The sequence below is a fragment of the Myotis yumanensis genome, unplaced genomic scaffold (assembly GCF_028538775.1).
Source record: "Myotis yumanensis isolate MYYU_CA2020_CCGP unplaced genomic scaffold, mMyoYum1.0.hap1 SCAF_11, whole genome shotgun sequence".
Taxonomy (NCBI): domain Eukaryota; kingdom Metazoa; phylum Chordata; class Mammalia; order Chiroptera; family Vespertilionidae; genus Myotis; species Myotis yumanensis.
In genome coordinates, this window is record NW_027223762.1 from 34,541,132 (window position 1) to 34,557,829 (window position 16,698).

The 16,698-nt window shown below is 40.7% G+C and overlaps 1 protein-coding gene and 1 long non-coding RNA gene across 7 annotated transcripts in view; both read left to right on the top strand.

Annotated features, from left to right (window-relative positions):
• The window catches only part of SANBR (SANT and BTB domain regulator of CSR), a 56,390-nt gene extending 46,813 nt beyond the window's left edge, over positions 1 to 9,577 (top strand). For all 5 annotated transcript variants that reach the window (XM_070429289.1, XM_070429286.1, XM_070429290.1 and 2 more), the window contains 5 exons: positions 1,151 to 1,179; positions 1,257 to 1,330; positions 1,795 to 1,883; positions 5,577 to 5,668; positions 6,553 to 9,577. In XM_070429289.1, the coding sequence (XP_070285390.1) occupies positions 1,151 to 1,179; positions 1,257 to 1,330; positions 1,795 to 1,883; positions 5,577 to 5,668; positions 6,553 to 6,589 (321 nt within the window). In that variant the 3' untranslated portion in view covers positions 6,590 to 9,577. The remainder of the gene's footprint in view (positions 1 to 1,150; positions 1,180 to 1,256; positions 1,331 to 1,794; positions 1,884 to 5,576; positions 5,669 to 6,552) is intronic.
• A 74-nt stretch (positions 9,578 to 9,651) lies between these two features.
• Positions 9,652 to 16,381, top strand: LOC139019926 (uncharacterized). Of its 2 annotated transcripts, XR_011473171.1 has the most exons (4): positions 9,652 to 10,679; positions 10,771 to 10,854; positions 13,313 to 13,491; positions 16,238 to 16,381. It is a non-coding gene; the product is annotated as an uncharacterized lncRNA (long non-coding RNA). The 2 variants fall into 2 exon arrangements; XR_011473170.1 differs by lacking the exon at positions 16,238 to 16,381 and having other exon boundaries at positions 13,313 to 14,072.
• The last annotated feature ends 317 nt before the right edge of the window (positions 16,382 to 16,698 follow it).

Sequence of the window (16,698 nt, forward strand, 5' to 3'; positions counted from 1 at the left end):
GGGTGAAAAGCCCAGTGGGAATAAGAGGACAGTATAAACCACAGTTGGCTAAAAGAAAAGCCCTGGATTCCAAAATGTGTGAAAGCTGGGGTTGAGACAAGTACCACACAATTGCGTTGGGTGGGTTGTACATTCATCTTTGTGCTAAGTACTATAGGCACATAAATGGGTGAATTATAAAAGATTGCATATGCTGGGGCTTCCAGATCAAACAAATAAAGCTGGGTTCAAATTCCAGGTTTGTTTCTCTTTGGATACGATTCTTAATTTTTATAAACCTGTTTTATTATAGAGACTAGAGGCCTGGTGCATGAAATTTGTGCATGGGGGGGTGACCCTCAGCCTGGCCTGCACCCTCTCCAATCTGGGACCCCTTGGGGGATGTCTGACTGCCTGCACCCTCTCCAATCTGGGGCCCCTTGGGGGATGTCTGACTGCCGATCTCTGTAGGATCAGGCCTAAACCGGGAGTCGGACATCCCTCTCACAATCCAGGACTGCTGGCTTCTAACCACTTGCCTGCCTGCCTGCCTGCCTGATCAGCCCCTACCGTTCCCCTGCCAGCCCGATCGCCCCCAACTGCCCTCCCCTGCCGGCCTGATCATCCCCAACTGCCCTGCCCTACAGGCCTGGTCACCCCCCTGCTGGCCAGATCTTGCCCCCAAATGCCCTCCGCTGCTGGCCTGATCTCGCCCCCAACTGCCCTCCCCTACAGGCCTGATCTTGCCCCCAGCTGCCCTCCCCTGCTGGCCTGATGGCCCCCAACTTCCCTCCCCTGCCTGCTTGGTCACACCCAACTGCCCTTCCCTGCTGGCCTGATGGCCCCCAACTGCCCTCCCCTGCAGGCCTGGTCGCCCACAACTGCCCTCCCCTGCCAACCATCCTGTGGTGACCGTCTTCTGGCAGCCATCTTGTGACAACATTGCGGTGGCCATCTTGTGATGACGTCATGCGATGCCACCTAGGCTTTTATTATATAGGATAATAATAACATCTGTCTCACATGGTTGTTGTAAGGCTTAAATGAAATACTTGTAATGCTCTTAGTACAGTATTTTGCACTCATTAAATATAAACTTTTATTATTAACTATAGCACTAATCAGTCAATATGTTCTAATTGGGCCTTACTGTTGTCTACTTTTTTTTTAGTCAACCTCTAGAGATGTGTCCCCTTTCCTGTGAGTATTGCTCCTGAATCCAGTCAAATATTCACTCTGAAAGCACCAGTGCTGACTTTGGTTTAACTTTTCACTAGTGTGAGTATGCAGAAGAATAAGTGGGATGTCACAAGATCCTTGAGATTCAACCAGGATGCACAAAGAGAAGATGGTAAGTTTTATTACTTGTGTAATATGCAAGTTAGTTATAAATAACAATAGTAGGAATCTTTTATGCTATGAAGTATGCTGAATAGCTTTAAAGGTTTCAACTGGAATAAGGCTCAGAATTAAAACATTCCTTAGACATCAACCAGAGTTTCATTACTAGACTGCCCTCTATTTTATGCACATGTATGGTTTTAAGGTCTCTCAGACTGACTTTTGCTCACTACTTTCACTCTAAAGATGACAGAATATGGCTTAGGCTGATTTACAGTAATCTTAAAAGCATGAAAATTATCCATGTATGAGCCATTTTTCTACTTGTAGTCTAAAATTCTTCAATGATAATTAGGCTGTAGATAGTCTGTAAAACATTTTCATAAAAACTTGAAAAGATTGCAATCTTTTTTAAGAAATAAAAGTTATAAATTACCCTTATAAAAAGTAAGGTTTATTATTTTTTACCTTCAGATCAGCGACGGATGTCTGAAATTACAGGGCACCTTATAAAGATGAGATTGGGTGATCTGGACCGAGTCAAGTCAAAGGAATCAAAAGAAGTAAGAATTATGAACTAGTGCCCTATGCTTGCTTAGATATGCCTTCCTACTTTCTGTTCATCATGAGGAATATAAAGATGTTTTAGAAATAATTTTAAGAGAATGATTTAAATATTTTTATATTTTACTAGAGGCCCGGTGCACAAAAATTTGTACACTCAGGGGGGAGGGGGGTCCCTCAGCCTGGCCTGTGCCCTCTCGCAGTCTGGGACCCCTCGGGAGATAATGACCTGCTGGCTTAGGCCTGCTCCCGGGTGGCAGAGGGCAGGCCCAATCCCTAGGTGCAGCCCCTGGTCGGGCTCAGAGCAGAGCTGATTGGGGGGTTGGGGCACCGCCCTCTGTCACACTCAAGGCAGGGTCGATGGGAAGGTTGCGGCGCCACCCCCTGTCACGCACAGAGCAGGGCCAATCGGGGTTGGGGCGCTGCCCCCTGTCACTCACAGAGCAGGGCCCATCAGGGGGGTTGGGGCTCCGTACCCTGTCACACACAGAGCAGGGCCGATCAGGGGGTTGAGGAGCTCCCCCCTGTCATGCACAGAGTAGGGCCGATAGGGGAGTTGGGGCACCACCCCCTGTCATGCACAGAGCAGGGCGGATCAGGGGGTTGGGGCGCCGCCACTGTCACACTCAGGGCAGGGCTGATGGGGAGGTTATGGCTCTACCCCGTCACACACAGAGCAGGGCCCGTGGGGGGGGTTGGGGCGCCACACCTGTCACACACAGAGCAGGGCTGATCAGGGGGTTAGGGCGCTGCACCCTGTCACACACACAGCCACAGGGTGATCAGGGGGTTGGGGAGCTCCCCCCTATCAGGCACAGAGCAGGGCTGATCAGGGGGTTGGGGCGCCTTCCCCTGTCACGAACAGAGCAGGGCAGATAGGGAGGTTGTGGCCCCCTGTCACACACAGAGCCGCAGGGCGATCAGGGAGTTTGGTCGCTGCCCCCGTCACGCTGATCCCGGTGCCGGGAGGCATATTACCCTTTTACTATATAGGATAGAGGCCTCGTGCATGGGTGGGAGCCGGCTGGTTTGCCCTGAAGGGTGTCCTGGATCAGGGTGGGGGTCCCCACTGGGGTGCCTGGCCAGCCTGGGTGAGGGGCTGATGGCTGTTTGCATCTGGTCACACCCCCTTCAGGGTGGGGGTCCCCACTGGGGTGCCTGGCCAGTCTGGGTGAGGGGCTGAGGGCTGTTTTCAGGCTGGTGGGTGACTGAAGCTCCCAACCGCTCCTTTTTTTCTTTTTTTTTTTATTCTGGGCCAGCTTTAGCTCTGAGGCTTGGCTCCAACTCTGAGGCCTCGGCTGCTGAAAGCTATCTGGTTTGTTTGGGTTCTATAATCGAAACACTGTTTCAACTCCAGCTCTGACATCCCGGCTAGCTGAAAGCAGGTTTCTGGGGTTTTGTTTACCTTCTATATTTGTAACAGTGTTTCAAACTGCAAGCTCAGAGGCCGGCAGCCGCAGGCGGGGAACGTTGGCTTCCTCCGTCACTGAAGCAAGCAAGCCTCCTGTTCGCTTTAAGCTACCTGGCTGCCGGCTGCCATCTTGGTTGGCAGTTAATTTGCATATCACCCTGATTAGCCAGTGGGAAGGGTAGCGGAGGTATGGCTAATTACCATGTTTCTCTATTATTAGATAAGATACCAGTTAGCCAATTCATTCACATAAAAGTTTTCTGCTACCGCTTATTGTCTGTGGTTCATAGGTCCTCTATAACACATATAGTAAAGTGCATTGTCACTGGATGTGTAATGTCACACCAACAGAGGCTAATGGTGCATTGCTGACCAGATGCTGACTATCCAGAGGGTGACTTTTAAGAAGTTGCTGATTTGATAAACTCTGCTTTCAGTGCTTAGATGTTATCTCTAAAATAAGATCTTATCTTGCTGAAAATGATGACTAGAAATACCTAATATATAATTTAACCATAACATTATGTATTACCACAGTATTGGTAATGTTTAGTTAAAATTACTCTTGCTATGTTTTTTTTAATTTTTTTAAATTTTTATCGATTTCAGAGAGGAAGGGAGAGGGAGAGAGAAATAGAAACATCAATGATGAGAGAGAATCATTGTTTAGCTGCCTCCTGGGCACTCCCTACCAGGGATCAAGCTCGCAACCTGGGCGTATAACCTTGACCGGAAACAAACCTGGGACCCTTCAGTCCACAGGCCGACACTGAGTCAAACAATCTAGGACTTGCTCCTATTTTTTTATTTAAAAATTTACTTCCGTATAAAACTTCTAAGAGAAAACATAGGCAAGAAATTTTTGTGACCTGGATTAGGCAAATAATGTATATGTTAGCTACCACACCAAAAACATGACTCATAAAAGAAAAAAAATTAACAAATTGGACTTCATCAAAATGTAAAATTTCTTCTTTTTGAAAGACACTAATAAGAAAATGAAAAGACAGGTCATAAGCTTTGAAAAAATATGTGTAAAACACTTATCTGGTAAAGGATTTGTATCCAGAATATATAACTCTCAAAACTCAAAAATAAAATAAACAATCCATTAAAAGAAATGGTCAAAAGATTAACCATACACTTCTTAAAAGAAGGTTACAGGTGGCAAATAAGCACACAAAAAGATGCAGCAGATTTTAAAAATATTTTTTCATTGATTTCAGAGAGGAAGGGAGAGAGAGAGATAGAAACATCAATGATGAGAGAGAATCATTGATTAGCTGCCTCCTCCACATCCCCTACTGGGGATGGAGCCTGCAGCCAGGGTATGTGCCCTGACAGATAATCGAACCTGCGACCTCCTGGTTCTTCAGTAGATGCTCAACCACTTAGCCACACCGGCCAGGTAAGATGCAACAGATTTCGTCATTAGGGAAATGTAAATTAAAACCTCAATGATACATCACTGTACACCAACTAGAATATCTCAAGATTTTTTAAAAACATGCCGGCAAGAATGTGGATCAACTGGAACCCTCAAATATACCAAGTAGGGATGCAAAAGGAATGATCACTTTGGAAAACAGTTTGGCAAGTTCTGTAACAAACTACTGAATTCAACAACATAAATGCATCTCATATACATTATGCTAAATGAAAGAAGCCAGATGCAAAAGTCTACAGATTGTATCATTCTATTTATATAATGTTCTAGAAAAATGCAAAACCATTGGGTCATAAAACAGATGAGTGGTTCCAAGAATTGCTAGTGTCAAATTAGTTGACTTAAAAGAGGCTCAAGGGGATTTTCTTGGGGTGAAGGAACAATTCTGTCTCCGTTGTAACAATGGTTCACAGCTGTATGCATCTATCAAAACAAAATGTTTACTAAAAAAAGGTGAATTTTAATGTATGTAAACTATAAGTCAGCCTGAATTTTTCAAAATAAAGTTACTTTTAAGTTAAAAAGTAATACCTTTTAAAAAATATATACATTTTTATTTATTTCAGAGAGGAAGGGAGAGGGAGAGAGAAATATCAATGATGAGAGAGAATCATTGATGGGCTGCCTTCTGCACGCCCTCTGCTGGGGATCGAGCCCACAACCTGGATATGTGCTCTTGACCGAAATTGAACCAGGGACCCTTCATTCCGCAGGCCAAGGGTCTCTATCCATTGAGCCAAACCGGCTAGGGCAAAAGCAATGCCGTTTTAATAAAGCACAGTTTCTGCTGATTCTGTAAAGATAATGTCTAAATTTTGTCCCTTTACTCTGCAGTTTGCAGGAGGTATTTATTCCAGGCTTGAAGCACAAATCAAGGCCACAGTGCCAGTCAGTGTACGGCAGGGAAGCTCCGAGAAAAACACGAGGTAAGTCAGCATAAGAGAATTCAGAGTGCCATTGGCTTCGAAGGGATTTTTTATTTTATTTTTTTTATTTTAGGGAAAATCATATGACACTAGAAGCACATAATTTGAGTTTTGTTTTGTTTCAAGGATTAGACCAAGACATTAATAAGAATCAGATTTTAACTTAAAAGTTAAGACTTTAAAAGGTCATAAGCACAAAATTTAATGAAAGTGTAGTTCTTATAAGTATTCTGTTTATTGATTCAGTTCTGTTCTGACCCAACTGCTGATAAAAATATAAGCAATAGTGTTACTGTGAATTAGCAGAATTTTATACTGTTTATGAGTTATATATTATTACTTTATATAAATCACTGAAGTCTTTCTCATTCGTTGTTTTATTTTATTTCTCTATTAAAAATCTAACTTGTGGGCCCTGTGTTATTTTATGTCACACTTTTTCTTTTAAAGATTAACAGTAACTGAGATTTGATCATTAATACTACAGATCCAAAGCCTTATCTGCAATGCAGAAATCCAGAAAGCTCAGAAAACCACAAGATTTTTTTATATCTGTCAGTTCAAACCTAAACTGAGCTACTATGTTATTTGTAGTTTTTATTTATCCCACTTAATGAAAATGTTCATTTGTTTCACTGTGAAGAACATTAAAGCGTTCGATCATGGGACACTGCTCCAGATCCGTAACGTACAATCCAGGTGCCATATTATCTCCCCAAAACAAAAAAATCCGAATCTCACTCCAAGGGTTTTTAAAAAGGGATCAGGGAGCTACATAAAGTTTCTTAATCTTCGATACTGTCAAGCAAGCATAACCTAAGCAGCAGTAACTTTCTATTGTTTGAGAAGCGCCTCTGACCTTCTTTCCTGTTTAAAAAATGTAGGTCGAAAAGCCGTTTTGGTCCAGGGCGTCCTGCATAAAGCACCTCAGCGTGTAACTACAGAGGCAGCAGACACACCTCCGGACATCCGAAATTGCTCACCTCTTGGAGATCTTCAGAACGATGACTTCTAAATGTTTTAAGTTATTTATTAATTATTCTTGCAAACATCATAAATCAGAATGCTAAGGGAAGCATATAATTAGGTCTTATGAAATCTAATTGTAAATATGAAATTCTTATCTAATTTTCTTTTAGTGTGATGCTAGGCTATATAGAAAATTAGTATTTACAAATTAGTTTAGATTCCTAATATTAGTTTATTTATTTGAAAGAGAAGAGGCCTAAACTCTTGAGTAGCTAAGATCTCTTAAGACCTTAAAAAATTAGGCGAACACACCTGGTAGTGGTACCATGCATGTGCACCGACTTGGCATGTCTCCTGTGAATTGTGGGGTAGCGTTGAGCACTGCAGTTTGTGTGATGAAATTCTCAGTGATGCTGATTTTAAGTTTGCATGAATATTAAGGAGGAATGGATCTCAAGACTGCATTAAATAAAGTGTCATGGTGAGGTATGTCTTGTGTTGGGCAGAAGGGTTAAATGTTTTCAGTGTTATTCCATGGAAAGCACAATGTCAATCCAATTTTTTTTTCTTTTGTTTTTTAATGCTTACCTATTGGTCATCTGAGCTGGAATTACTGATTATTGACTCTTTCTCTGTGAGGCTAGTGCCATCCTGAATTTGTTAAAATAACCATTGATAGTTTTAGGATAGTAAATCATTTAGGTTGTCTGAGATACCCATTATACCGTTCTCAGGGTTCTAAAACCCAACCATATGTCTATAGCTATTCAAATAGCCCTTTAAAGCAGTTATAATTACTTACTGCTTTAGAGCTGTCTAGGAAGAAAGATTCCCAAATGCATTTGATGGGTGAAAAACTGCATATATTCGAGAGAAATCAAAATTCTATAGATCATGTTTTAATTTTTCTAACAAAGAAGAAAGAGTGCTCAGGGAAAATTTTTCCAAACCATAAGCACATAAAGTATGTATTTAGGAATTATTTATATATAGGTCTCTTTAAGATGCAGTGTTTCTAATTTAAATGAAGATTTGCCTTGTAATTGACATTTCTTCAAAGTATTTAGAGAACTGACTTTGATAATATGACAGAACAGCAATTTTTGTTGAAATGTTGAAGTGTTATACTCAGTAAACACATACAGAAACCATTATTTTTAGTGAGTGTTTTAGTTGATCAATTAAGTTAGATTTTATTTGATGTTATATATATGGCTTGGCCAAGGTTTTGGAACTTATGTTTGGAAACTTGTGTTGCAGTTTATATTTTTCAATTGGTATTTTTGAAATGGATTATAAATTTTTTATTTTTAAAAGAAAATGTTTTGTAGGACATAATCTGTAAGCCCTGCTAAATACTAGAGTCTTGCTTAGTTTACTGTATTCTCTAATTTAAAGGATTTAGGCATATACATGTTATATTGTGCTGTGACAGTCACAACCAGACGAGGAAAAGATGCCCTTTTGATTTTTAACCGATAGTAACAAGGCAACTTGCTTGTCCCCTACGGAGACTACCACTGAATTGATTTTTACAAACCACAATTTATCAGAATTTGGTTCTCTTCAAAATGTGCTTTTATTTTATTAATGTCTGTTGAACATAACACAAGAACCACAAACATTTTATTGAAGCTCTTAATAGCATTTCTTTTGCCAAATACTTTGAGGTTTGACCTTACATTAATTCTGAATTCACGTTTCTTTAATTGAAATAAATGTTAATGACAAAAGTAGTTTGAAACATCCCTTGATCTGAATCATTCCATCTCCCCAGGAAGGTCTCACAATACTCCCCCCTCCCCACCCCCAAATCCAGTATTCTCATTTTATGGGTGGAGAAGTAAGTTCAGAGAGTAAAGTAACCCACACAGGGATTGGGATCTGGGCCTATCCACACATTCCAACACCTTCTTGAAATAATATGCCTTGGATTGCCTGAAACAGTCAGTCTCTCCTGGCTCACTGGTGACCCTCGCTCACTTCCTGTCGTTTCTTTCAGTCTTGTGTATCCAACGCCTACTTGGCATTTGTACTTGAAACACCAATAGGTGTCTGCAGCTTAACATAATCAAAACAGAGCCAACAGCCCCACAGCTCCCTGCTTGTTAAAGTCCAGTCTTCCACAGTTTAGAAAATGGTACTATTGCCTCCCCAGTGCACAAACCGAAATCTAGAAATTACTTCTTATTCCTCTCTTCCCTTCACCCCCCACATCCAGTTCATCATCACAGCCTTTACATCCTTTTGCTTCTCTCCATCGCCATTAGCACCGCCCAAGTCAGTAACTTTTACATGAAGTGCTGCAAATGTCTCCCAAGGGATTCCCCAGCTTCCACTCCAACCTCTGTTATCCACAAAGCAACTGTAGTGATTTTGAATGTGAATCAGATCACATTGCTCCCCTGCTAACATTCTAGTAGCACTTCATCAAACCTAGAATAAAATCCAACCTCCATGGCATGGGCTTACAAAGTCCTACATGGCCCAGCCCCTGGCTGCCTCTCAGACCTTTCCCTCCTGCTTCATACAGTCCAGTCACATTAGCTCCCCTGTTCCTCAAACATGTAAGCTCATTCCCACCTTTCAGTCTCTTCACATTAGCTGTTCTCACTGTCTAGAAGGCTTTTTCTTATAATTCAGATTTTAGGTTAGCTCTTAGTTCCACCAGGAGGCATTTCCATGTACTCAATCTAAAGTAAGCTACTCAGGTCACTGTCATATCATAGTTTATTTCTGTACAACTGTGACATTATTGCTCTGATGTTTTTCTTTTATTTGTTGGTTTGCAGTTTGTCTCTAATGCCAGAAAATGAAATTAAATGCGTCCAAATTGGAAAAGAAGTAAAACTGTATTCACAAATGACATGATTTTTAGATAGAAAAATCTTAAGAAATCCACTAAAAGCCTATTAGAACATATAATTAAGTTCAGCAACATTTCAGGATTCAAGATCAATGTACAAAAATCAACATTTCTATACACTGTTCTCTTTATAATAACATCAAAAAGAATAAAATACTTAAAAAATAAATTAAAAGAAATGCAAAACATTCTGAAAACTATAAAATATCATTGAAAGCAATTAAAGAAGGGTTAAATAAGTGGGAAAACTATTCCATGTTCATGGATCAAAAATCTTAAATGTTAAGCTAGCATGACTCATAGTTTCACCACAATTTCTATCAGAATCCCAGCTGGCATCTTTGTAGATATTGACAAGCTGATCCTAAAATTCATATGGAAACCCATGGGACCCACAACCAAAACAATTTTGAAAAGAACAAAGAGGATTCACACTTTCTGTTCTAAATTCTTACTGTAGAGCACAGTATAGCACTAACAAGGGATAGGCATATGTATATATCAATGGAATAGAATTGAGAGTTCAGAAATAAACGCATCTATTTATGGCCACCTGATTGTCAACAGTGCCAAGACCATTCAATGGGAAACAAATAGTCTTTTCTACAAATGGTGCTGGGACGACTCGATAGCCTCATGCAAAAAGAGTGAAGTTGGACACTTACACCATGTTCCAAAAGAAATTGATTCAAAATGGATTAACGACCTAAATGTGAGAACAAACACAATTAAGAAAGTGAACAGACAGCCTACAGAATGGGAGAAAATGTGTACAAGTCATATGTCTAATAAGGGACTTCTTTTCAGAATATATGAAGAACTTTTACAATTCAACATTAAAAAAGACAACCCAGTTTTTAAAATGATAAAGGATTTGAATAGACATTCCTCCAAAGAAGATACGCAAATAGCTAATAGCACTTCATAAGATGCTCAACATCATTAGCCATCAGGGAAATGCAAATTAAAACCCCAAAGAGATACCACTCACACCTAGTAGAATGACTATAATGAAAAATCCACTTAAGGACTGGTAGAGAATGTGGCGAATTTGGGCCCTTCATACCCTGCTGGTGACAATGTAATGTATGCAGCTACCTTGGAGAGCAGTCTGCAGTTCCTAAAAAAAGAAATTTAAGATAGAGTTACCATTTATCCATCAATTTATCCTAACAGGTATATCATTTTCTATCTAGTCTCTTCTTGTGTTTATCCATATGCATATATTCATGCACAGGACAGTAGCATTATCTACCTTCTCGTGCAGGAGGAGAAACAGACCCAGAGATGGCAGCAGAAAGAATGTTCTGTGCAGTGTGCTCTTCGTGACAGTATTGCTGTGTTACATGAGGTAATACATACATGTAAAGCACTAAGAATAGTGCCTTTGCCCTGGCCAGTTTGGCTCAGTAGATAGAGCGTCGGCCTGCGGACTGACAGGCTCCAGGTTCAATTCTGGCCAAGGGCACATGTCCAGGTTGTGGGCTTGATCCCCAGTAGGGGGCGTGCAAGAGGCAGCCAGTCAATGATTCTCTCTCATCATTGATGTTTCTCTCTCCTCTCCCTCTCTGAAATCAATAAAAATACATTTTTTTAAAAAGAATAGTGCCTGACACATAGTGCTCAAAAGATGTTATTATTAGACCACGTGGAAGACTTTTAGAAATAACTATATGGTGCTCATTTCCATTTTTGACCCTGGCTCATGCCTTTTCCCACCTGGATTGATGGCCTTTTGTTTTGCTGCTTATTGAAATTTCTCCCTGGCCCTCTGTCCCTGCTCAGACCTCCGTGAATCTGCTGGTCCCTCTCTTCTCTGAATTTTATTGCACTCACGACATTGCCACAGTTTAGCAGTCACATGTTCTCATTCCTTTTTTTGTTTTGTTGCCCGTGGGTCCCCAACAACTCCTATGCTCTACTAGTAATATTTTATATATAGATGATCCCAGAACAGTGTGGGAGTTAGGGCTCAAACCCCCTGGACAGTCAAACTCTGCCTATAACTTTTGACTCCCTCTAAAACATAACTATAAATAGACTACTGTTGACCAGAAGCCCTAGCAATAATGTGAAGTTGATTAACGTTTTATGCTTTACATATTATATTAGAGGCCCAGTGCATGAAAATTTGTGCACTGGAGGGGGGGTGTCCCTCAGCCTGGCCTGCCCCCTCTCACAGTCCAGGAGCCCTCAGGGGCGGGAGGCGACCAGGTGATCAGGGGAAGGCGATGCCCCATCACACCTCCACTGCTGCCACTGCCGGCAGCACAAGCCTCGGCCGGCCCTGGTTACCTGAGCCTCGGGCGTCCCTGGGCAGCTGGGCAGCCACCATCTGAGGCTTGCCTGCGCCTCAGGCCGGCCCTGGGGGGCTGAGGGGAGTGGGGGACTCTGGAGGCAGGCACCATGGTGGGGCTGAGGGGACTGGGCATCTTGTGGCTGTGGGCGCTGCCATCTTTGAGGGCGGGGCAGGCAATTAGCATATTCCCTCCTTATTGGCTGTGGGAGCCGCCATCTTTGTGTCAGTGTGAGGGTCAATGAGCGTATTCCCTCTTTATTAGATAGGATACTGTATTCTTCAAAAAAAATGAGCTACAGAAAAGAAAACATTAAGAAAATCATAAGGAAGAGAAAAATACACTTACTATACTTATTGAAAAAAATTGAGTATAAGTGGAACCATGCAGTTCAAACCTGTGTTATTCAAGGGTCAACTGTTATTATATAAATAATTGAAACAAACATGATAGTTTCATATTTTTTACTTTTGAATGGTGGGTTATTGTTTTAGACTCTGGTTGTTTGTAGTTAATATATTTTCCCAAATTAAAAATACTAAGCCAACCAGAAGTTATTGACCATTAAAATGATGAGGATTTGTTTAAAAATTTGAGAAATTAAAATTAAAAATAAATATTTGAGAAAGAAAAGCTTCAGCAACAAATGTAGGCAACTGTCAGAATTATTTACATCGGGTACAAACGCATGATGGGATCTCTAAACTGTATTTACTTCTGACTGTAAGTAGTCACACGACTGTGAGTGTATGTGGTTACATAATCAGGGAAGAGAGCTTACTTTCCCCCAGTAAGTAAAGGAGCTGACTGCTCCTTCAATGACATCTAATTTTGTCCAACGAATCAATGTTGAAGCTTTTCTCATGGTGGTTCTGGAGTGAGGCCTAGTGTTGGCATTTTTAAAGGTCACCAGGTGACTCTCTGTACAGAAGGTTGAGAACCATACTGCTATGTGACATGATGTCATTAAATGACTAACACAGCAAGCCTGGGCAGGAAATGTTCAGGAGTGTTAAAAAAAAATTTTTTTCAGGAAAGCATAGATTCTGATACGAAAATACTGTCACAAGGTGGCGCTGAAGTGTAAAAAAACCATTGCTTAAAATCACATAATTTCCTTTATGTTTAGTCTTTCTTAGCAAGTGTGCATATGTGGATTATTTGTAGAAGAAAACAGAATATAGGAAAAAGAGCTGGTAAGGTAAAGTACAGATAAAATACATAAAGGACCCTAGAAGACAAGTGAGAAAAAAGAAAGAAAAATCAGAAAAAGAACAAGGAACACCACTTGTATAGTGAAGTTGCTCAGGGCCAGAATTGTCTATTCTCAGGCTGTTGTGTATTTATTCTGTATGCATTATAAGCATTTAGAAAGCTCTAATAATTCTGAAAAATTGAGGGGGGAAATGTTTAAATAGTGTGACTAAAAATAAGTGATGGGAAGTGAACTAATATAGATTCTTAAATATTAAATCATGAAATGTTTCTCCTTTTTGTAAATATTTTACTTAGCAAACGTACATCCTCTGTACCAGTAAATTATCACTGAGATTCAGCAGATTACCCAGCCTGCTCAGCGCCGTGCCCTGTCCTCGCTGCAGTTATCCGAGGACCTGACGCCTGCTCCTCCCTGTCCGGGCGCGAGAGACACAAAGACACAGGAGAGCGTTGGGCAGATTTATACCAATATGGTAACAGAGGTTATTCCACGGATGGGGCGGGGGAGGTAGAGTTATGGGTGCTCTTTTCCTTTTTGCTTGCCTGTATTTTCCAATTATCATTAAATATTTAAAGTCAACAGAAAAGTACAGATAATACAACAAACATCCAGGTACTCACTCCTCAGTATTTTGACATAATAACATGATATACATTTTTTATAAGAAATGAAACATTCCAAGTATCTTCACCCTATTATAGATGATTCTGCTTCCAACTTCCTTTCCCAGAAGTAAACACTTCCCTGAAGCTAATGTGGGTTTCTGTTGTTGTTGTTATGTTTTTAAATGTTTTATTGATTTGAGAGAGAAAGGGAAAGGAAGAGAAATATCAATCAACTGCCTCTTGCATGCCCCCTACTGGGGATCAAGCCCAAAACCTGGGCATGTGCCTTGACCAAGATTTGAACCAGCGACCTCTTGTTGCACAGGACATACTGAACCACACCAGCCATGCCTGTCCATTACACTTTTTATGCCCATGCCTGTCATTATACTTTTACTACATATATTATGTATCTACAACATAATGTACTATTTAAACTTTAATGAACTCATACTGTACATCTCCTATGATTTTTTTAGACTCTAAGTTATGTTTTTGAGATTTAAATATTTTAAGACAGATAGCTTAGATTTATTTATTTTGGTTCCTCTATAATAATCTGTATGAATCCACCAAAATGTATTTATCCATATCCTATTGATGGACATTGAGGTTATTTTCTTTTTTTTTTAAATATATTTTATTGATTTTTTAGAGAGGAAGGGAGAGAGATAGAGAGTTAGAAACATCGATGAGAGAGAAACATCGATCAGCTGCCTCCTGCACATCTACTGGGGATGTGCCCGCAACCCAGGTACATGCCCTTGACCGGAATCGAACCTGGGACCTTTCAGTCCGCAGGCCGATGCTCTATCCACTGAGCCAAACCGGTTTCGGCTATTTTCAATTTTTTTTCTTAAAATAAATCTGCAGTAAAAGTTTTGGATCATTATCCTGTGCATACATGGATTGAAGGGTATGCACATCGTCAAGCTGACTAACCGTTTCCAAGCTTTTCTCCAGGGATGCAGCAGCTTAGACTCCTGCCAGCAGTATGTGAGATTCCCTGCTGTTCCGCTTCTTCACCAGCGAGTAAGGTTATATCGGTCAAGATAACTAAATTTTGCCACAATAACCAACCATCACAAAAATCTCAGTGGCTTGATTCAAAGGTTTATTTCGCATTCATGCTGCGAGTGCAGTGCGCGCCAGCAGTGCACTTCAGTGGAGTCACTCAGGGCCTGGGCTGCGGAGACTCCAGCTTGACATGTGCTGCTGTGAGGCAGGGAAAAGAGCCACCAGCTCATGTTTCTGCACAAAAATGACACATCCCTTCTGTTCGTATTTATTTGGCCAAGCAAGTCATGTGACCACATCTAACTTCAAAGAGCTCCCATTGCTAACTTTAGGGTCTGAATGTCAGTGGTTACCATGGTACTGATAGACTTTCATTTTTACTTGTCCAGTGTGTATGAGACGGTGTCTTGTTATTTTAATATATATGCTCCTGCTTGCTATTGAGGTTGAGCATATATTCACATTTATTGGTCACTTATGTATCCTCTTTTGGAAATTGCCTGTTTATATCCTTTGCTCATTTTTCTGTTGAATTTTTAAAAATTTATCTTGTATTATTTCTTTATATTCTGAATACTAATCCTTGATTGGATATATATATATATATATATATATATATACTCTTTCAGACTGTGGCACTTCTTTTCACTTTGTGTAAGGTATCTTTGTTCATGTAAGTTGATTTTAATGTAGTCATATTTTCTAATTTTTTCCTTTATGGTTAGTCCTTTCGTATCCTGATACCTAAACCAATACTTATTCTCAGAAGGTTCAAAGTTTGCTTTTTCACATTGAGGTCTTTATTCCACCTGCTATTGACTTTGTCTATGGTATAAAGTGGGGATCTGATTCTTATTTTTTTCCATTTAAATATGCCCCCAGCTTCATTCATACTTTCTCCACTGGTTTATAATGTTGCCTGTCCTGTACCATGTCTCTATGAATGTATAAGTGTTTCTGTGATGCATATTTTGTTCCATTGGTCATTGTCCAATGAAATATAAATATGGGCTTTTCCTCTTGCAACACAAAAGCTAACATATATACACTGTGCATTTTAGCATAAGTTCCTTGGATATGTTTGTATAAAAGTTAATAGAGATCTTCATTTTTTTTTAACAATTGCATAACATCCATTGAGGATGTATCATAATTTATTTAACCAGTTCCCCACTGATGTATGCTTGGGTGTTTTCCAACCTCATGTTGCAAATAATATACAGTGAATATATAATAAATCAGTTTGTTCTTATACAAGTACATCTGCAGAATAAATTCCTCAAAGTGAAATTTCTTGGTCAAAGATTTGTTACTTCGATGTTGCCAAATCACCTTTCATATGTACATCTAACAATTTCACCAGTAATGCACTGAAGTGCGTGTTTCCAGGCAGCTTCAGAAACAGAGTATTGTCAAATTTTTGGATTTTTGACTATCTAATGTAGCCGTTGGCAAACTACGGCCTGCGGGCCGGATCCGGCCCGTTTGAAATGAATAAAAGTAAAAAAAAAAAAAGACCGTACTCTTTTATGTAATGATGTTTACTTTGAATTTATATTAGTTCATACAAACACTCCATCCATGCTTTTGTTCCAGCCCTCCGGTCCAGTTTAAGAACCCATTGTGGAAGGAGAGACCAAGATGGCGGCGTAGGTAAACACCGGAGACCGCTGCCGCAAACAACCATTTCAAAAATACAACTAAAAGACGGAACGGACATCACCCAGAACCACAGGAAGGCTGGCTGAAGAGAGACTCTACAACTAGAACGAAAGAGAACAGCAAACCGAGGCTCAGAGGCGGCGCAGTGTGGAAAATACAAAGGTACCGAGGTGCGCGCGAAAAGCGGGCTGGTGGCTGAGGGCGCGGTTGTTGTTTTCGGTCGGGAGTGAGTCTCAGACTCTGGGCTCCAGATCCGGGCGAGTCTCTAGGGACCCAGACTCAAACGGGAGAAGCCGGATTATCCGGCATCAGTTGGAACCTGAGGGCAGCTTTCTCTCCAAGGTTTGCAGCAGCTGCTGGGGTTCTGAGAAGCAGAGCCTCTGGGAACAGGACTG